The 22,142-nt window shown below is 36.3% G+C and overlaps 1 protein-coding gene across 2 annotated transcripts in view; it reads left to right on the forward strand.

Moving 5' to 3' along the window:
- Positions 1–21,841, forward strand: part of KIF5B (kinesin family member 5B) — a 34,657-nt gene extending 12,816 nt beyond the window's left edge. The window contains exons 8-26 of one of the 2 annotated variants that reach the window (XM_017820254.1): positions 668–792; positions 2,259–2,363; positions 2,785–2,930; positions 4,721–4,869; positions 6,208–6,401; positions 7,024–7,092; positions 8,183–8,389; positions 9,719–9,862; positions 10,509–10,697; positions 11,551–11,668; positions 11,995–12,056; positions 12,169–12,278; positions 12,460–12,561; positions 13,860–13,920; positions 14,030–14,101; positions 14,271–14,375; positions 14,893–15,109; positions 16,834–16,963; positions 19,286–21,841. In XM_017820254.1, coding sequence (XP_017675743.1) covers positions 668–792; positions 2,259–2,363; positions 2,785–2,930; positions 4,721–4,869; positions 6,208–6,401; positions 7,024–7,092; positions 8,183–8,389; positions 9,719–9,862; positions 10,509–10,697; positions 11,551–11,668; positions 11,995–12,056; positions 12,169–12,278; positions 12,460–12,561; positions 13,860–13,920; positions 14,030–14,101; positions 14,271–14,375; positions 14,893–15,109; positions 16,834–16,963; positions 19,286–19,292 — 2,312 coding nt within the window. In that variant the 3' untranslated portion in view covers positions 19,293–21,841. The remainder of the gene's footprint in view (positions 1–667; positions 793–2,258; positions 2,364–2,784; positions 2,931–4,720; positions 4,870–6,207; positions 6,402–7,023; positions 7,093–8,182; positions 8,390–9,718; positions 9,863–10,508; positions 10,698–11,550; positions 11,669–11,994; positions 12,057–12,168; positions 12,279–12,459; positions 12,562–13,859; positions 13,921–14,029; positions 14,102–14,270; positions 14,376–14,892; positions 15,110–16,833; positions 16,964–19,285) is intronic. The other variant, XM_017820255.1, reaches the window with a different exon arrangement.
- Positions 21,842–22,142: the final 301 nt, after the last annotated feature.

Below are 22,142 nucleotides of genomic sequence, written 5' to 3' on the forward strand. Positions count from 1 at the left end.
CCTAGGTAGTAAGGTGGGGACCACACTAAGTAAAGGAGAAGTAGCAGAAATTTGGATAGAAGGGTATTATTCTGTGTTGAGCTGCTTCTGTGGCATCAGTAAGCCAGTCCTTCTAGGTGTGTGAGGGATTTATAGTTAAAAGGAAGAAGTAGACGGACATTCTCATTCAGATTGCAGTCTGCTTAAATTTTGTTACTGAATTAAAATAATTCTTTGAATTCAACAAGTCTTGTTTGGTCTGCATGTTTCATGGCGGAGGGGGCAGTACAAGAAAGGGCTGAAAGGTTATGGCCATCTAGTTCAAATTATCACAAAAGGATAAAATGAGATACACTGGAAGTCTGTGAAAAGCATTCTGATATCAAAACCTAAATATGCTTTCAGTTCTAATAAAGTAAATTGGAAGTGTGAACTCCATAGTTGACGGGCCAGCACACCTGATCAGTGAGCTTGTGGGGTATTAATAGAAGCTCAAGGGAAACTGCATCTTTTGTTACTTAATTAGATGATGCCGTTGGTTTTGCTGCCTCTAGTTCTATTGTCATTGAGGGATTACACTATACAGTTGCATTAGCTTTTTCTCTCTCACTGCTCTGTGGGAAGGTGCTGTTTTAAGTGAGTTTGGTTGTGCAAATCTTTTTGACAGTGTGTGTATTTTGAATTATAGATATGAATGAACACAGCTCCCGAAGCCATAGTATTTTTCTAATTAATGTAAAACAAGAGAATACTCAAACAGAACAGAAACTAAGTGGAAAACTTTACCTTGTGGACTTGGCAGGTAGTGAGAAGGTAATTATAAGTTTCTTTTTCTACTCTGAAAAGCTCTTTTTTTCTTTTCAGTCAATTATTTTACATTACTGTAATACTGATTATTCAGTTGTCATCTCTGAAGTGTTAATTTTGACTTTAAAATGTGGTTTCTGAGTCCTAGGCTGAGTTGACTGTTAGATACTAACACTTTAAGTTGATCTGCATTTCTGCAGTGAGAGTTTGTAAATATGGACTAGAGTGGGGAAATAGGGTAGAGTTCAGTTTTGGTATCTGAGAGCACAAAAAACGTCTACAGGTGTGTGGGTTAGTCAGGTACTGGAATAAAGAGTTCTATAGATGTGGAATATCTGAATTTTCTTGTATAGGGATACCAAGTTTCTTAACTTGAAATTCTGATTAACACTGGTTAAAATGATGGCTTGCTTTCCTATGTCAGTGGCTTAAAGCAAGGAAAGAAATATGTACTGTAATTACCCTTTCAAGAGTTGGATTTTTGACATTCTTTTCATCTTTGCTTTTGAGTTTATCCCTGTCTTTGGCTTCAGGTTTTTTCATTTGTTTCTGCTGGCTGTTGTCTTTCCTTACATCACTGTTCTATGACCTTATTGTTGTCTCTGATCCTGTGTTTATTGTGAAACGTCCTTCTTTAGTTATAGTCTTTTTTGCCTTTTAAGGGCTGGGTTGCAGGTCTCTTTTCTCTGTAGTTCCTTTCAGTGTTTATTTCAAAGTTTACTTCTGTGTGTTTCCCCAGTCGTTTTGAAATACATGAAGTTGCTAATGTCATGTCTTGAGTTGGTTTAAACACAGGGAAGTAGAATTGTTTAGTTGTAGTCATGATCACAGCCTGGTGAAAATTGTAAAGGGGGGGTTATAGAACTTTTAGTCAAATTATGGCCTTGAGGCAGAAGAGCTAAGGTATCTGCTTAAGTTCCTAGATCACTCATGTAGGTCAGATTCAACCTCTGAAATCTATTCTCATAAATTTCTGCTAATGAAGACTCTGTTATGTTTTCCAGGGGTGGTGGTGGTATGTGGTTTGGGTTTTGTAGTTTGTTTTTTATGGTTTGCTTTTTTGGGGGATATAGTGGTGGTTTGGTTTTAAGGATAACCTCATAATGCTTTTTTACTTTTAAGGAATTCAGTCTTTTTGACAAACTTCAAACTACTTTTGAAGTTGTTCATTTGACAGGAGTTTTTAACTGTAGGTTTATCTTCTATAAAGAGGCCTCCTTTGCAAGGAGAAAATTCACTTCAGTGTAAAATATCAGTAACATCTTCAAACACTGACTTTTGAATGAGAAACTGATAATGAATCAGGGAAAGAGTATGAGAAAGAGTTTGCTTATTCTAATGCAACTTACTTATGAGCATTTCTTAAAGTCAGGGAGACTGACTTAAAGCTCAAGTAATCTTTCCACTTTTATCTTAAACACAGAAGATGTTTTTTGAAGATGCATTTAATAATGTACTGAAATATTGTATAGGTTAGTAAAACAGGAGCAGAAGGTGCTGTGCTGGATGAGGCCAAGAACATCAACAAGTCTTTGTCTGCTCTTGGAAATGTCATCTCGGCACTGGCTGAAAGCAGTGTAAGTGTCCTCTTTTGTACTTTTATACTTGAAGGTTAAAGGTTTGCATCTTTGAATATGATATTACACAGAAATTCCTACCAATCTCTGTGATATGCCTGGAGTCTTTTAAACTACTCCAGTTGCATCAGTGCATTGCAGATGGCCATTGGTCTTGTACTGTGTTGACAGTGAAGATTAATAAGTTACATTTAATGCTGAGGGATCCAAACATCATACTAAAAGTCTTCCTGGGCTCTAAAAGTTGCCAAACATAGAAGTACAATTTTGTCATCCTGTGCATCTTCAGTCCTACTATTTATGAATTAAAGTAGGATTTGATGTCTAATGAAGTTACACCTAGCAAAAGCATAACTCATATTTCAAGAAATTAAATGTGTCTGAGAAACCATGACTGATCGTTTAACCATTTTCTTGGTAGACATATGTTCCATATCGTGATAGCAAAATGACCAGAATCCTTCAAGATTCACTAGGGGGTAATTGCAGAACCACTATTGTTATTTGCTGTTCTCCATCTTCTTACAATGAATCTGAAACTAAATCTACTCTTCTGTTTGGCCAAAGGTGAGTAAATGACTTATTAGAAATAAATGCAGAATGAGAAATAAGCAAGTTACTCCATTAAGATTCCTCAACCAAATTAATTAGAATGTTTACTTTCTTTCTGTAATTTTTTGTTGTATTTATGGCTAAGTGTTGTGATCTACCTTATCTCATATTATATAAAAATCCTTAAATTGGGCAGGATCCTCAAGACTGCATTTCCAGGAGGACAGCATATAGTTTGTTTCAAAATGTGGTTTAATGTATAATTTTGGAGGGTAATAAGTACCTTTTTTTTTTTTTTTCCCCTAAAGTGGAAGAGAGAGGAAGGAGTTCACTCCTGTTAAGTTGAATCTTTTATTTGCCAGGGGAGCCTGTCCTCATCTAGCATTCCAGTAACATTTGAGTTAATACTTGTAAATTGCTGTGTCATTTGTAACTTAATTTTTAAGTACCCATTTCACATTTGGTATTCTGTTAGGTAGCTCTTTGTCATTCTGCTGTTAATGCTACCTTGTTATACTCCAGTTTCTGACCACTTGATTGATTCACTGCGTTTTCTGGAGCACATTACAAAAGCAGTCAGCGTTTTGCTAGTCCATCTGATCTTTGATGTTAGTGTACCTCTTCCACTCTAGTTCAAAAAGATAGTTTTGTACTGGTTTTCTCTGATAAGCTCTGTATTTTGGAAAGTAGACTAGATGAATTCAGAACTTCTTAGAAATCTGGCAGAATATGAATAGTTAGTGAGTGTGGAGTAACCACTGCATTCTGCAACAGTGAAGGGTTTTGGTCTTCTTTTAGAAGTTAGGAAGTCTTTTCCCTTTAGTATTTATTGAATGAGCTGCTGGAAAGTGTCTTCCAGCTGCAGCTGTGTAGTTTCACTGCCTTGTGCTCTTGACTTCTCCAGGAGTTAACAGAGTACACTTCTGTCTCAACCACCATAGTTACTCCAGTATAGTGATTCAACCTTCTAGGGTTGTTCAAATTTATGCTGAAACCCTCAGCTGTAGTAACTGAAGGCTATGTAAATATCACATGACACAGTAAAAATATCATGTGTCTTTTGCACTAAGACTTTGCAGAAAGATACTTACAGGGATTGTACTGTGAGGCTGGAGAAATGTTTGACTGCCATTAAGCTTTTTTCCTGTTCTGATCTCATGGGGTGGGGTGTTTGGTAGCAGGAGACTATACAGGAAAACTACTGATATAAGTGATGTGGGGCACTAAAGTAAAAACCAGACATTAACTTCATGGATATCTTATTTGTGCCTGTAGTTTTGTCTCCAAAACTAATTGGCTAATTGGATGGGGTTCACCCGACTGAGTGTAGATAATCCCATCTGAAATTATCTAATTGGCTTGTAACACCTTTTTGGTTAGTGGAGATCTAGTAACCGGATTTCTTTGGTTGAAATGAGCTGTTTGTTAGGTAGACCAGTTGGTTTGCACCCTAGAAGTGTTATGCTCTCCGTTGTACAGCTAGATGTGAATACTATCCTTTGTTCAAAGTTGTGCACAACTATCCTGACCTGAATTCTTTCAGGTGAAGGTATGCAGCTGAATTTTTCCAACTCAATCAGCTTGAGATTTTTCAACCTTCTCAAAGTTTGTTGTGTTGCTCTGTCCATTAACAGTTGTATCAATTGAATTGAAAGAATAGTAACTTGACAGGGAGTAGAAATAAACTTTTGGAAGAGGTGGGAATGTTTACACTTCCACCAGCGATCCGTGGAAATTTTATTTAATAACCTTTGATTCCTCTCTTTAAAAATGAAGTTTCAGAGCTTTTTGCCTTTTCTGTGTAGAGCGAAGACCATTAAGAACACAGTTTGTGTCAACGTGGAGCTCACAGCAGAACAGTGGAAGAAAAAGTATGAGAAGGAAAAGGAGAAAAACAAGACTCTGCGTAACACCATCCAGTGGCTGGAGAACGAACTCAACAGATGGCGGAATGGTGAGAAACAATTAGATTTTTATTATGCAAACTTTGGTCAAGACAACAGACACTGAATAAGTCCTAAGGATACCAAAAATAGCTAGGGGCACTATGCAAGACAGTGTTAAGAATATTAAATCTAGGATATTAAGTTGACTTTCGAACTTCATGCTTTTCACTTTATTGTAACTGAAACAACTTCCAGTAATCTCGTAATGGCAAAAAGGTCTGAAAGTGTATTCATGTTAGATCATTCAATGCTTGGTTTACTAGTAGAGCTATAGTTACATTGTAAAATTCTTATTTTGGGAGAGAAAACACTGCTTTTAATTGTAAGTGCAGAAACCGAGTTAAATGTTTCCTCTGGTTTGGTTTTCTAATTCAAATCAATATCACAGGATCTTACCCTCATTTAAAACTCAAACATGTTAATAGGCAAAAAACCCACCCAAAACTGCTGACGGTGCAGGATGTATGCCTGTTCATTCTTCCTGAATAATTAACTTCTTATCAATTGAAGTTTCTGCAAAATGCAAGTTAATAATGAAGCCATAAATTCAGGAAAAGAGTAACATAGGTCATAATTACAGGTGTATTCTGGAGTTTGGCAGCTATAGAAGATGATTTTGCAGTCTTGTAGACAACTGCACCACATTCCTAATATAAATCTGAAAAAAATGGGTTCACTGAAATAAGTTTAGTAGGATGTGGGGTTTTTTTGTTTGGTTTTGAGGTGGTTTTTTTATTCTTTTATAGAGATGGTATGAGACCACACCTGAAATGTTAAGTATAGTTCTTTCAGAATATTGACACGAGATACTGGAGTGTTGGAAAGAGCCTGCGCCTTCCAAGGACTGCATAAAATGTTTTGAACAAAGCACTAAGGAATTTAGTTTAAAGAAGTGCCTTGATTAGCATGTGATATTTTTTTCTATGTGAAGTTAGTGTTCTCATCAGAAAAAACTTTATGAACATAAAAGATAAAACTGAAAAAGTATTTTAAAGAAGCAAAGCAGTTTAAAAGTAAATATGGCTACCTAGCAGAACAGACTACCAAGGGAAAGAAAGGATTTTCTGTCTTCTGGGCAACTTAGGTGACTTTCTAGAAGATAAGGTTTGATGTAGCTCATAGCAGAGTAACTGGGTGAAATATAATGTTTTGTGGTAAGCGGGAAATAGTTTGGATGATCTAGGTCTGGTGGGTTTTTTTTGGTTTTGCCAAGTAATCACATGAAGTCAATTGCTTATTAACTGTGGAGCAATACTGTTAGTAGGAAATATGTAATACTTCTCAAGGCTAACTTTGTAGAAGACACTTTATGGCTGACTGTACTAAAGCTAAGTGTATTCTTTAAGGGGAGACTGTGCCAGTTGATGAACAGTTTGACAAGGAGAAGGCCAACTTGGAAGCTTTTGCAGTGGACAAGGATATTACTGTTATTAATGATAAACCAGCTACCACAATTGGAGTAACTGGCAATTTCACTGATGCTGAGAGAAGGAAATGTGAGGAAGAAATTGCCAAACTATATAAACAACTGGATGACAAGGTATGGTATTCTTATTTAATGTAAGACCTTGTGAAATTATATCTTGAACCATATTATTGTGTAATATTTAATTTGCCAGTATTCATTTGTTAGTTCAGCTTGTTTAAGTATTTGCTGAGAGTGCCTACTCTTAATTCTGATTAGGAGAAATCAAAGTTACCTTATCTGGTACTAAGTGAGTATCGATTCTTAGTTGGAAAATAATGAGAAAGTGGGATAAAGAGTAATTTGAAGACAGCAATTTTTTCTTTGAGTGTTATGCCTATTTTATTTGAATATAATATCAAATTTAAGCAGTAATATATTCAAAGAGAAAAAATCTTTTAATTAAGTCTTAATTGTTTCTTGAAAGTTAGAACAACTTGAAGAAGAGTTGCAAAAGCACCAGGTATTAGACTTTTGTCTTTGAAGCATGGTGTGTTACATGTACATGTCAGGTTAAGAGCCTACTGGATCAGGCAGTGAAATAAAAAGGATTTTTTTTTTTACTTCAATTGCTTTCAGTTGTGTAATTGTCTCAGAATAGGGAAAAGTTAGATGCCAAACATCTGATGTCTCTTAGATTATTTTTTTCTGAGTGGTATTTGTCAATTTAATGAACACAGTCTTATTTCAACTGCAGGATGAAGAAATTAATCAGCAAAGCCAACTAGTAGAAAAACTGAAGACACAGATGTTGGATCAGGAAGAGGTGAGTTTTGCTCTTGCATCTTTATTTCTGTTTGTATTTTCTTTAAAGAAACTGGAGGTGTTCTGAATGGGTCACAGTGACCAGGGAGAATGGCAGCTTAACTACTGCACAGCAGTTCTCTTTCATGCCTTATCTAAATGCTCTGCCTGTTCATTCCTCCCACCTACACTGTGCTAATCGCTAAGCTTAAACCAGTTTGCTTGAACCTTAAGTATCCACGAAGATTGAAAGAATTGAAGTATTTTATGCAGAGACAGCAGCAGTTGTTTTCCCCATGTAAAGTCAGCAGTTTGTCAAAACTGAAGGTAACTTGATTTACTCTAAGAAATCTGTTGTAAGGTTTACTTTTGGTCACTTGCTGTACAGAGAGAGAAGGGAGAGGAGGGAAATGAAAAAGGAAGTGTCTGTGTTTATTTCAGACCATACTTTCTAGAATACTCGAAACAATTTGTATGCACATTTTGCCAGAGATGTAACTTAATTAAATGGGGACAGATGTCTATTAATAATGAAAATGTTAATTTCATTTAGCCAAGATATTAGAAAAAATATTTCTCCACAGCACAAAGATTTAAAAAATAGTGATCCTTGTGTACATGGTAGGAAGGAAGTGGGTTGAGAACTCAGGAAGTTGAAGCTACTGTTTAATCTTATTTAAATAAATAAATTGGATTCTTTAGCAGCTGTATGCTTTGACTCGTTGTTCTTCAGCAGCTAATGGTATTAAAATACTGGAAGTTTAGTCCCTAGCCTGCTGACAATTTCATGAGTAGTGTTCAGTGGCTTTTCTGAGAACTTGCTATATTCCATGTGCATTTCCAGTTGCTGTCCCTATGTGTCTTGATTTGTAATCACTTCCATTTTGAAGATACTGTAAAAGCTAAAGAACTGTGAATATAGACGGTAAATTTAATTATTCATTCTCACTGTATCTTTCCTTGGCATCCTTATTGCATGATGCAGTACACTAAAAATGTAGATGTCAGCTATTGTAGTAGCTAAAAGCAGTAATAAAATTCAAGTTAGACATGGAATTTTGTTCATGATTATTTGTTTTTGCAATTTTATTAAATCTCTGGTAATGTTTCAGCTTCTAGCATCAACCAGACGGGACCAAGACAACCTACAAGCAGAGTTGAATCGCCTTCAGGCTGAAAATGATGCCTCTAAAGAGGAAGTGAAAGAGGTGTTACAAGCCCTTGAAGAATTAGCTGTCAATTATGATCAGAAGTCTCAGGAAGTAGAAGACAAGGCAAAGGAATATGAACTGCTTAGTGATGAACTCAATCAAAAATCGGTATGAAATTGGGATAAGAAACTACTGACAGTCTTCAATGTGACTTGACCTTGTTAGCTCTTGTCTTTTTAGTGTCTGTGGTGTTTTACTACCTGAAGAGTGTTCAGAAATATCCTAGATGTCAAAAGTTAACACTTTGATGACATGCTGGTGATCTGATTCAGGTTTTTTTGTCTTCCTGGTGCTGTTGGGGTAATCCTGACTTAAAAATCTGCTTCTTCCAATCTCGAAGTTGCAGTGAGCATGCTGCAGCTTTTCTAGAAAGGAATGTGTATTTGCCTGCTGTATTTATGGTGTATGAAATAATTTACCTTTATGCCTTCAAAAATAAGCAGTTCTGTTTACTTTCTGAAAGGAGTAGTTAAGAACACTGAGGACATATTCCAGAGGATAGCCCTGGTTAAAATACAGGTGCAGCATCAGCCCACAGGGTTAATACCATACACCTCCTTACATACCTGCAAAGTTTCTGAACTGACTGATAGTTGGCAGACTTCAGTCAGTTTTAAATAGTTAATACTCCCTTACTATCCTAAAATTCTAAGTACTGGAAAGAATCAGCATGTTTGCTAGCATTGCAGACAGTATGTGGTGGCAAAACTCCCGTTCTTATCTGTTCTTGAAGATGAAATTTGAGTGTGTCTGGGTCTTCTAGTGAATGTGTCTTTCAATTTTCAGTTAGTAAGATTTGGCTTGATAGAAAACTGACTCTAAGGTTGAAGTTCACAAGATCACGAAACTTCTCTTTAAATTTCTAAGTGTTCTGAGCTGAGTAATCTGTGTTGGTAACTTCATTACCTGAAGGTTGGCTAAAAGTCAGAGAATCTTTGGTCGTCTTATGAGCAGCATTTAAAATTTGGTGGAGTAGGCTTGCTCTGTGTATGTATGATACTGAAGTGTGTGTTTAGGTTTTTTGTTTGCATCTCAGACTTACTGAAAAACTGCTCTAGATTGTGTTGTGTATGAACTCTAGTGGATGCAGTTTTTTGCTTTGCAAATAGGAAAGAGTTAAGAGCTCTGCAGGCAAATAAATTGTTTTCCTTTACCAAAATATGGTGAAAAGTGTTGGACTTGCTGTCCATGTACCTTTTTTCTGTAAACACAATTCTCTGCAATATTTAATTGTATATAACTCTGAATGCTGTCTAACAATGTGGACACTAATTTTATTGCAGAGTTGGAAGATTATATTTTGTGAGCTAAAGGTCTCTGTCCGCAGTACTTCTTAGTTCTTTCGGAAGAAATGCTGTCACTCTGTAAATAGTGTGAAACTAGTTCCAAAAGCAAGAATGTGTTTTATTTATTAAAGGGTAACTTTTTTTACTGTAGGTCACTTTAGCCAGTATAGATGCAGAGCTTCAGAAACTTAAAGAAATGACCAACCATCAGAAGAAACGAGCAACAGAAATGATGGCCTCCTTACTGAAAGATCTTGCAGAGATAGGAATTGCAGTAGGAAACAATGATGTCAAGGTAAGGATTTATCAGTGCTGTCTTTAATGCCATGTATTAAACACATGCATTGTGGATAGGTGGGGTCATTTTCTTAGTGTGGTAAAAATTACCACCATAGGAAGTCTGACGTATATTAGTAATTTGGGCATAAGCTTATCCATTCCTTATACTGTGACTTGATTGGGTCCCAGACAGAATTTGATTATGCAAAGCCAAGGAAGAGCAGGCATGATTTTTTTTTCTGAAGCAGTGTTTTCCTGTTGTGAAACTGCTGTATGAAGTGGTCTTAATCAACAGCATTGTCTTAGAAATGTAATATTGACCTACAGTGACAATCGGGATGATACTTACATAAAAAATGGAATGAGGAAATGAAATGAAAGAGAAATCTAGAGGATCACTGCAGGGCCAGAATGTAAGCAGTATTAGAAATCAATAGTGAACTGTATTTCGCTCTTCAGGCAACTCATTACCTTAGTACAAACTTCTAAATAATCTATCAGAAAACTTAAACACCACGATGTTAGGGTTTGTGTTTTTTTTTTAAGAGCTGTGATTATCTGTTGAGGTGGGGGATGTGTTCTGGGCATTAAGTTGCTCCAGTGCACCTTTAGTTTGGTTTTGTTATCTGAGCATTCTAAATGTACTGTTTCGCACTTTTCAGCAGCCTGAGGGAACTGGCATGATAGATGAAGAATTCACAGTTGCAAGACTGTACATTAGCAAAATGAAATCAGAAGTAAAAACAATGGTAAAACGATGCAAACAGTTAGAAGGCACACAAGCTGAAAGCAATAAGAAAATGGAAGAAAACGAAAAGGAGTTGGCTGCCTGCCAGCTCCGGATCTCACAGGTAAATTTTCCTCTGCAGTATACTTCCTAAATGTTCTTTAAAAATTAAATTCATTAACCTATTAGGGAAAAAAAGTTGTAGTTTCTTTTTGACTCCTAACAAAGCACATTGTGAGTGAACAGCAACAAGATTCAGCTTTTCAGTTTGGATGCTTCTGAGTAGTTCTGAGCGTGACAGGATGTCAGAATTTCTGCAATCTATCTGTAGCCTGATAATGCTTTTGCAGCACTTGTATTAAATACTAGAGTCCCTGTTTTCTTCATCACCAGATCCTTTACAAATACAAGTCTTACAGAAGCAGTGGCTAGTGAGCACTTTACCTGCTAATGCTTCCAGTTGGAAGTGGGAGAGGTAATAATAGCACAGTAAAATTTCAGGATGCTTGTGTAGCAGGTTAAATTTACTTCTAATGCAAGCAAGGCCATTTCATTGTGATTATTAGAAAAGATCAGTAATGTGACCCCTAACACTTCTGAAAATTGTGATCCACATACACAGTTTAACATTCCTATATTATGTTTTACATATGGATGATCATCTTTTTTTAAATCAGGAGATGCAGATTTCAGTGCAATCTTTTAAATACAGTGGGCCTCTGATAATATTTAACATTCAAAACATCTCTTCTCCCAGCCAAAAATATATTTCTTTCCAATCCAGAATAAAGATGTTATTTTATAGGCTACGTTGCAGATCTACTTGAGTAGTCATATTCTTCTTAGAGTTTTTAGTTGGTACCATTTTTGTTTTGAGATGAGGTTCCTTCTTGTTTAAAAAGAAGTATGAATCATTTATGCAGATGTAATTCCATGATACCCGGTTCCAAAGTAAATGAATCTTTTCATCCCACAAGCACGAAGCCAAGATCAAGTCCTTGACTGAATATCTTCAGAACGTGGAACAGAAGAAGAGGCAGCTGGAAGAATCTGTGGATTCCCTTAATGAAGAATTAGTTCAACTCCGAGCACAGGGTAGGACTTGCTTCCCTAGTCCCCACCCACCACCCTCACCATTTTAAGTATAGGGATTTGCTTTGTTTAGATTGAAGGGTAGAGCTATAGAAAGGCTTTTTCCTACTCAACATGGGGAGTTAATCAATGTAAAAACATATTTGTTGTTTGAAAGAACTGCTATGGAGAGGATTAAATTGAAGATGTTACTGATTTAATTGATCTTTGTGGTGGGAGGGGTCTTTTTCCAAATTTTAAGGTCTTGCCAAGGGAAGGGGAAATTAACTCCATCATCCATGGGATCGCCTAGTTACCTGGCTGAAATGTGTTTTCTCTATCCCTACTAGAAAAGGTCCATGAGATGGAGAAAGAGCACTTAAATAAAGTTCAGACTGCAAATGAAGTCAAGGTAAGTTAAATTCATTGTCTAAACTAAAAAAACCAAACCAACCCAAATCCCCACAAAGTGAACTCTGGTGGCAATTCAAAGCATTTAATACATTCTGGTTTTTTTCTAATAGCAAGCTGTGGAGCAGCAAATTCAGAGCCATCGTGAGACACATCAGAAACAAATCAGTAGCCTAAGAGATGAAGTTGATGCAAAGGAGAAGCTTATCACTGAACTTCAAGAGTAAGTGATTGCCATTATTTTAGTAGTGCCAAATGCTTCTGGACTGTGTGAGTACAGAAGCAAAATACAGTGTGAAGGAAGTGGCAAGGGTTTCCTCCAGCAATGTCTTTCTGCCTTGTGTTGTTACTGAATGTGTTGTCTGACAGTTTCACCTGATAAAATATTTACTTTCTGTGTTCAGCCAAAACCAGAAGATGATGCTTGAACAGGAACGTCTTAGAGTTGAGCATGAGAAGTTGAAAGCGACTGATCAGGAAAAAAGTAGAAAACTGCATGAACTTACGTAAGTGATGATGCATAAAACAAATGTGTGTGGCAACACTTATTCTATAAACTAGTGACCTGATATGATGAAATGGCTCTCGCTGTATAGGATGCCTATTAAAGAGAGGGATTCTAGGGCCTTCTTGAACTTAACTTTTTTAAAACCTTTGCATTGCCTGAGTATTTAAAATTGGAAGTAACATTATAAAAGATATGAAGGCCACAACTATTTTTTGTTAATATGCTAAGGATTGGAGTAATTAACTTTTCAATTTGCAGATAAGTGTTGTATGATCAAAGACTGGAAGAGGCTTGTAACAGTTCCTTTATTCTTTTTTTCTTTCTTATGCAGTTTAAGTAGTTTGGTGGTTCTAACTGGCTTATTCTTAAAATAAAACAGTTGCATGCTTCATTGATTAATTGCATGGCAAATGACAGACCAGAAACAATGCAGATTTTTTTTTTTTAATATAAAGTTATATAAGATGCCTGCAACTACTTTTCCAGAGAGGTCTCGAAAATGGATAGGATGCTGGAATATTGTTTAGAATATTTTATTACTTCAGATGTTTATTCATTTAACAGTGAGCTAGCAGTGAAACTGGCTGAGTGAGGAGATATTTTAAGAGAAAACAAGCTTTTTGGCTACTTAATAGAAACACTTCATTTTTGTGCAGTCCCTGGTGTTTCTATTCCAACCTTGAGTCATAAAACGAGAAATCCACATTTCTTTGTGTATTCTGTCATCTTAGTAGTTGCAGTGTCTTACAGTTCTGAGAGAGAACATTTTTACTTGTGTAGAAAATGCTTTCATGTTGCATGGGAAGACAGCAGCTCTGTACAGTGATAATCACTAGGTTATATACCTTTACACTGATTTTGTTGTTTATGATGCTGGCTTTGGCAAGCATGCTGAGAGTTAAAACAAAGAAAAAATCCTTATCTGTCACATGATACTTACTATCTCTGCTGGTCAGAGCTAAGAACATTTTTAGGATAAAATCTCCCCAAATATTCACTCTGACTCTGAGAGTCTTGTCTTTTGTTATTATAGAAACTTTTATGCATCTGAATGTACTTGTTTGTATTTCTTCAATATTAAAAGTACTTCCCTCTTTTCCTCTTGCAACTCTTGCACTCCCAATCCATCCCATACGGATTTCTGAGCGTGATACCATCCATCGGTTACATCTTTAATTTAAGACTTCAGCTGAAATATGTTGTTTGTAACCAGACAGTGTTTATTACCCTAGTTTCCTAAAACATTAAAATTTCCAGTTTTGCTGGGATGTTTAGGATGATTTTATTGTCTTTCAGGGTCATGCAGGACAGACGGGAACAAGCACGACAAGATTTAAAGGGTTTGGAAGAGACTGTGGTAAGATACTCAGAATAAATTCCAAAGCAAATATCAATACTTGCCTTTTTTTTTTTTTCTTTCAGAGTTTGTTCGGGTTGTTTTGTTAACTTCTTATCCTTAACTGTAGGCAAAAGAACTTCAGACCCTTCACAATCTTCGGAAGCTGTTTGTTCAAGATCTGGCTACTAGAGTGAAAAAGGTAGTGTGGTGCTGTACTGAAACTTGTTGTTTCTGAGAACGCTGCATAACTTTCAGTTTAGAGCTAAATTAGGAGTTGATGTTTATGCAGTGTAATTTTCTGGCTCAATTCTAATATGCAAGTTCAGATTTATACTCAGCCTCCTTTCTCCCTCCCCATGTTACTGCAGAGTGCCGAGATTGACTCAGATGATACAGGAGGCAGTGCTGCACAAAAACAGAAGATTTCCTTCCTTGAGAATAATCTTGAACAGCTTACAAAGGTTCACAAGCAGGTACAGTGAGACTCATTTTCAAGTTTTAATTAAAAACAAACTCCTCAAGGTTCATTATTATAGAAGCAACTAGCAATTGGTAATAAAGTAACTATTTTATTATTAAATACTTCTATATTTTTAGTGTGTCTCTTGATGTAGGAAAAATTTAGTCTGTTGTTTTATAATGTAAATTAATTAGCTAGTTTAAGTACATGTGTAACAAAATAGCTGCATTTAAATTGAAGAAGATCCAAGTTAGCACTTTTTTCACAGTATATCAGTCTCTGGGATTCTTGCCTGTCTCTTATGGAAGAAGAATGTAGAAGTACCTATGCTGGGTAGCAGGTTCTTCCACAGTAGCTGATTTTTCAAATAACAGTCTTATTATCACTGAAGTATAGATTTACTAAAAGCTTAAGCAAAGTTAATATAGTAGTCCTACTGCTTTGCCTGTTTAGGGGTGGGAGGGTATTTAGTTAGCTCTCCCTATGAAGAGAGGGAGGTGCCAAGAAAACAATCAATTCTGGTTTTGTAGCTGGTACGTGATAATGCTGATCTTCGCTGTGAACTTCCTAAACTGGAGAAGCGACTTAGAGCTACAGCTGAAAGAGTTAAAGCTTTGGAGTCTGCACTGAAGGAAGCCAAAGAGAACGCTTCTCGTGATCGCAAGCGGTATCAGCAAGAAGTAGATCGTATAAAGGAAGCTGTGAGATCCAAGAACATGGCCAGAAGAGGACATTCTGCGCAAATTGGTTAGTAAAGAATCCCTTGCCCCGCAAAGCTTCATCTGTCCCATTTTTTTTTTTTAACCTTTGTGCATATGTGGATCTTTCAGCCCTCATTGGAACTGCATGTGCGAACGTGATGTACTTTCTACCATGAGTTACATTTCAGTTAATAGACCATAAGTGTGTGTAGGTCGTGCAGTGTGGTTGTTTGGCTTTTTATTTATTTTGAATGGCTCTGGGAAAGGCTTACCAACCTAGAATTCTAGCCTGAATGTGTGTTGCATTTCCTAGAACAAAACAACACACTGAATGTGAGTCTCAATCTGTTGGAATGGAATTGGAATGATCTAATTTCTAAGACTAAGGAGGTATTTCAAGACAAGGAGAAAGATTAACCTGTAGAAACAACAACAGAATTGTCTTGATCTTGTGGAGGAGAGGGGCAGATGGAAACCTACAACATCCTAAGATCCCTAATTACCTTTTCAGTTCTTTGTTCCAAAATGTACAGTACTCCACCACCCTCTCTAGGGACAAATACTGGAGAAACAGAAAGGGGTAGCAAGGTGGTGGCAAGACAGTCATATTCCCTGGGTCCTCCACCTGCCATTACACTGTCAGATGCTGAGGAGCAAGAGGGTGTGTGACCTGTGGAGGACTTAACTGTGCATATTACATTTTAATTGTAAAACTGAAGGACTTCAGTAATCAATACACTTCTCTTAAATGCTAATACAACTGAAATGAGTGTTGCAGTTAAATTTTGCTCATATTCTGTAGGTCTGCAAAGAGCTGTTGCAAAATAGTTATAATTTTTTTCTTGGTCACACGAAGTGGCAGCTTGCAGACAGGTGCTTTTCTGTCTTACCTTTCTCTTGAGTGGTCTCCAAGAAAAGAAACAGAATTCTCTAGTGAGCTTACCAGAGGTACACAGCCTCTTTTGCTTAAATGTCTAGATGAACTAGTCATGTACTGTAGATCAGCTTCCTATAAGGCAGAAATCAAGAAGTGTTTCTCTGATGCAGCTGCTACCTGCAGGTGCTTTATATCCCCTCTTGCCTGCTGAAACTTTAAATGCTTCTGTTTAATATTACAGAACTTTGTAAAGTCGTACCATTGTGCATGTTCTGTCAAGAGCTAAGTGCAAAACTGATTGAAAATACAGTTCATTAAGTGTATGCAGCTTGTGAATGACCTGTCAAAACTGCTGCGTTTTCACTTCAGTTATAGAGCAAATTTTATTTTTATGTGGTGGTAGGTTGACAAAGCAGTGTTATCTGTGGAGTAATTGGTATGCAGAACCACTTGCAGACCAGAGTAGCTACTGACTTACCAATCAAACAGCTGTGGGAAGTACAGCCAGGTGCATAATGATTCCTTTCAGGAGCATAACCCTTGTGAGACCCTCTAGCATTGTGTCTTATTTGAGTTCTTATTGCCAAAAACCAGAACTTTCACAGGGTAATACATTAGATGGAGCAGATAATTCATATGAATTTTTATCAGAAGCTTTGCGAGCTTTAATTCTAGTAGGAGCAACAAAAGCAAAATCTTTTCTATTTTCCAGGGCTTGTTGCAGTTGACACTAATCTGTTAGGTTCTCAGAATACCATCCCCTAAAGTTGTTTTCATATTCAAAGTGCATTCAATTTCATTTGGATAATGTAAAATAAACTATCAGTAAATTTGAATAATCCAAGGTACAATTGTGATGTACATATTTGTAAGCCATGTTTCTTTGCATGCAGCTAAGCCTATCCGTCCTGGCCAGCATCCAGCAGCTTCTCCAACTCATCCAAGTGCAATTCGTGGTGGAGGTGCGTTCACTCAGAACAGCCAGCCAGTTGTACTGCGTGGAGGGGGACGCCAAGACAAAGTGTAAGTTTGTCTTGTAGGATTTTTTTAAATGTGTGATCAAACTTCTTTGTACTAGGTTTATTGCTGTTCATTTTGTGGCATAAAGTCACTTGGATAGTCAGATTAACTTCTCTTTTTTATAGAATTTTATAGTTAGTGGAACAGTATACATGTCCATCTGATGAAGGATGCTGATGCTTTTCTTATAAAACGTGTTTGTTGTAAAGTGGTAGTTCTGGGGTTGTTCTGCTGGAATAGAACAAAACATGAAAACAATCAGTTGGAGATAGTTACCAGTCACAGACAATACCTATTGTTAGGGAAAGGAGTGGACATATAAATTCTTTTGGCTTGCTATTATCTTTCTAAATATGGTTTCTTCAGGAAAACATTCAGTGATGAAGTAAAAATGACCCTATTCTTATATGTTAATTATTTGATTTTCTTACTGCTTCATGTGTCAGGGATTTGGAATTATATAACAGAAGAACTCATGTCTTCATCTGGTAAACTTAAAATGTTAGCCTAGCTAAAATGCAGTTACAGTAATTGAAATTAATATATGCACTTATTAATCTCCAAAGTATCACTCATTAATGTGCAGATCTCTAATCTCCAATGTAATTACGCAGTGCGGTACTTGATATGCTGAAGTTGCTTTACAGAATTGCATCTTTTTAGTTAATGTCTGCTCTATAGTTGGTCTGTTGCTCACCTGACAGTAATGCTTTACTCTTCATTGTCATCTTCCCTTTTGAACGTGTCTATAAATGTCTTCTAGACATTCCCTTAGTTAAGGTTATCGGCATCTTCAGTTTGAAAGTACACCTAAAATGATTGTGGGGTGCTTGAATCCTGGGTGCTCCTATTCTGAAGGGCTCCAGAACAGCTTGTGTTAAACTTGTTTCTATTAGTTTCTTTTATAACTGATTGACTTTCCAAAGCTTTCTCTCCAATTTAGAGAAAATTAGGCTGTAGTACTAGTCAGGGTACCTGGTTCTGTTCAGTAATGTCTCTTAATAAGTACGAGGTTGAAGTGATGGGTACTTTAACTTCGAATAACACCTTGAATGACCAAGGAGCTGGCAGTTCATGGACTCTTGATCATTAACATGTTGAGAGTAATCTTTAGATAGCTACTTGGACTACAAAGGCAATCTAACTCAACTGTCCAATGTAGAGACATTTAAAGGTATGATTGACCCAATTTATTTTAGTTGTCCGTATTACCATGAGTTTGCACATGCTCTGATGTTGCCTAGAATGCAAACTGAAAAGAACCTATTTAGTCTCGTAGTTCAAGCTTTAGAAGACCAGATATAATCAGCGATAAATAGTTAAAATAGGAATTTGCATCTTGCTGTGAACAAGAGCTTTCACTGTTGCTCCTGGAGAATATAAATATGAGACTTGGCACTTTGACTTTTGGACTGTGTGTAGGTAAATCATGAAGGAATGCAAAATGGCTAAGGCTTGTCTAGAACATGTTTTTAACAAACAAACCAAAACATTCCCATGTAATATGCTCACAGAATCAGTTGCAAAGCTTTCCTGTAATTCTGCTGATGTCATCATGTCCCCTATTGTGGTAGAGGCCAGTAGAGTTTAGCACTTAAAGACAGGAGATTTGTAATTCATTTCTACTTTCCTATCTTCTTCTTAGAGGAACCTGTCTCTTAGGGAAGCAAAGGAACAAAACTTTTTGAACTTATTTTACTATTAATATAAACTTGTTCTGAGCTTGAGAATACTCTGGTGGCCAGGATCATTTTTCTCTGTAGTAATGGCTATACTTTTTTTGACGATTAATACCGATTATAAGCACGTGAACTTCTGATTAGAGAAGAACTTTGGGTAGAGTTGGAACACAACATACTGCTTAGCTTTTGGAGACCACTATTTAATGAATTATTCTGGACACATTAAAGAAATACAGAGATGATAAATTAAAATCATTAATGCCGAACGATGTCTTAATTCCCATTCCATCTTTCCAAAATAGCAAAATCAAAACTTTGCAATAACTGGTGGGTGATATCCATGCAGTTGTCACTAGCCTGAAAAAGCAGCAACAGTCATGGAAAATGGAGCTGGGTTATGAGTGGTTTCTCTCTGTAATGTTTACTCCATTAATGCCATCAAGATTGCACACCCAGTTGGTTTGTCGTGCTGTAAATGCTTTGTGTTGAGAGATTCCTTATTTTAAAGTAAATGTTTTATTAGCACTTATCTGAGTAGTCTAAGAACTGGGCTCTTAAATCTATGTAAATAGGGATATGGTCTACTGTAAATATAAGTCACTTGGCATTTTTGGCTTAACACTGTGATTTTTCTCATTTACAGTTGCTGAAAAGTAAATGCGGCGTGAGAAGTATCGGATATTGTGTAGAGGGAGTCATTCCATGACAATAATCTCTCCATTTGGGGACTGTAGGATTATTTTCTGAAAATGTATAAATTATACCTGGCCTGTACAGCTCTTCCCCCTTCTACAAATTCTGCTAACTGATTCCCAAAAAAGAAAAACTAGAGTGCAATTTTGGCGTCTTGAAAAATGACATGTTACTTAAAGTGTAGCTCTGCTTATTACACAGTTTGTCTTTCATGTCTTAAATTTAGTCTGCACTGTGCCAAGCTGAATGTATGTTGAGAAAATCTTAGTTCCAATTTTCTAGCTTAATTTGTGTACATCTTATTGTCTTAGGGAATGTGCAACAGTGTTTAAGTATACTTTCATTTTTATCACTTCACATAACACTACATGTCCCACTGAACTAGGGCGGCACTCTACATCACAGTTTTCTTTTGGAATGCTACATAGAGCATTGGAACTAAATCTATTTGTACAGTGTAAGAATACTGAAGTGCTTACGACAACTGCCACGAGGCACTGCGATCGCTACACCACAGATCTCAAGAGTTCAATATGAACACGGCTGTATAACTGTTATCTGATTAAACGCCCGGTTATCGGGTGACTTAGAATTAAATATTGTACAGTAATAAGAGTAAACCTAAGTTTACAAAAAAGACTCTGGCAATGGATTATCCCATCTGTCCCGTTCCTGATTCTGCACACAGTACAGTCTGGTGGAGTGAAAACATTCTGCTTCATTATGATGAGCCTGTCTGTCCATTTGTCTGTATCTGTGATGGTTCACTTTCGCTGTTTGTAATAGCGAAATGGGCGCAATCTAAAATGTAACTTTATATTCCACTACATACTGGAATTTTTGGCTAAAATTTTAATTTTCAGTTAGAAAAACCTTTTTCAGCAACAGGCTAACGAATTCAGATACGTTAATAGAGGACACAACTTTTTAAAACTGGTGTATCTGGATATCCCAGAGACACGTGTTTAAAATAATAATAAAATAAAGTGCTACCCTGAATTGTATTTGTAATCCATTTGTAAGTAGGTATATGAAATGTCCAAAGTAGTAGTTGTTGAATATTTTTCTTCTCTTTGCAATAAAGTCCTGTAAAGTGGCTAACAAAATGAAACATGGGTTTTTTTGTTTTGTTTTGAGCTCCAGTACTCCCACTGAGCTGAATCCAGGGTTTAAAATTTTGTAGTGTAATTTGCTTAACTTATTCATAGGGTTTAGCCACTATAATTTTTAGAACAGCCTTCTTCTGTATAGAAACTGGCTACCAGGTCTTTGAGAGAGAAGGAACTTAATGTTACTGGAAGAATTCGGTGAGCTTTCCTGACCTGGTTGGTACCACTTTTTGTTCTGGCTTGAATTTTTTTGCTGGGTATTCATCGGTTATTGTGGAAACAGTAGAAACTCTGTGACTGTTCAGACAGCAAATCACTTTCAACTTTTATATTTTAAATAGGCAAAATATTTATATTTTGATGGATTATAGTCAAATTTTAGACCTTAAACCACTTTTTTCTATTTCTACAGTAGTCTGAATTTTTAATAGTTTGATTTTTAAAGGTTGAGTGTATCAGTTGGAAATCTCACTGTTTTGGAGTTTTCAGCTTTTAAGACAGTTTTGTTCATTAGGGCTGCCAAACACTCCAAACTTACAGTTGTTTTAGAGCACGATTGAAGACAGCATACTGAGCAAAGAAATATAAAGGAACAGCAAACTATTTTGAATTAAATTTCTCATAATGGAAACAGCACTGTCCATTATTTTTCTCAATGTTAACTACAGGTTGTCAGACCTTCATTTGTCAATGTGCAATCATAAAAACAAAACAACGCACTGAAATGAAGCAGGATTTTTTTCTCATGCCTGTGAGTGGGGGTTTCATTCCTGTAGGTAATTGTCATGGGTTTTGGTGCTGAAAATTGCTGTGTTTAAAAAATTAGATTAAATAGTAACTAGTGTGTAGCTCAGTGTACATCACCTTTTTATATTTAAACTTTTTTTTTTTATTTGAAACCTTTTATGACGTTTACCAAGAACTGCCTCTTAAAATGTAAAAAAATTAAAGAAACAAACACACAACTTTCTTTGCTTTCTGATTTGGCTGTCATGGGTCAGCCAGACAGAACAGTTACTGTATTTTGTAAATTAAAATATTCAGTCTATATGGGGAATGTTCAACACTGCTATTTCAACTTGCAGTCTTTGAATGGTTCTTATTTTTATGTTCCTCTAGATCATATTTTTAAAAGATGGTTTAGGATAGGAACTTGGTGAAATAATATTTATTTCTGGTGAACAACTAAATTATTTACATAACTTAAATGCTGACTCACTACTGTGTGTAACTCTAAATTTGACATGAGGACAAGTCTACCTGTGGAATATGATTTAACTTCAGTACACGTAAGATGCATTAAAACAATTGGTTTGGGGAAGACGCCATATAGTTTTAACTTACCTGCATGCTGTAAATGTATTTGTGTTTAAATAAAGAGAAGAAAAATCTTTGAACTTCTTTGTGCATTTATTCTATTTATTATCTCTACACCTGTTTTTTACATTGTCTCCATATAATACTTTTCACTTCGTAGGTTTCATGACCACTTTTGTCTTTGTAAATTGTGATCACTTGATGTCTCTTAACCTCATATCTGTGTTAGTTAATACAAGTAAACTTTCCCCCCCACAAATATCAATATTTAAATCTTAGTCATCAGAAGACTGTTCACAATAGAAAAAGACACACAAGCCAAAAAATCCCAAACCAAACAAAAGAACAGGAAAAAAACCCCCTGATTGATGCTTATGGAAG

Source organism: Lepidothrix coronata, unplaced genomic scaffold (genome assembly GCF_001604755.1).
Source record: "Lepidothrix coronata isolate B3197 unplaced genomic scaffold, Lepidothrix_coronata-1.0 Scaffold80, whole genome shotgun sequence".
Classification (NCBI taxonomy): Eukaryota; Metazoa; Chordata; class Aves; order Passeriformes; family Pipridae; genus Lepidothrix; species Lepidothrix coronata.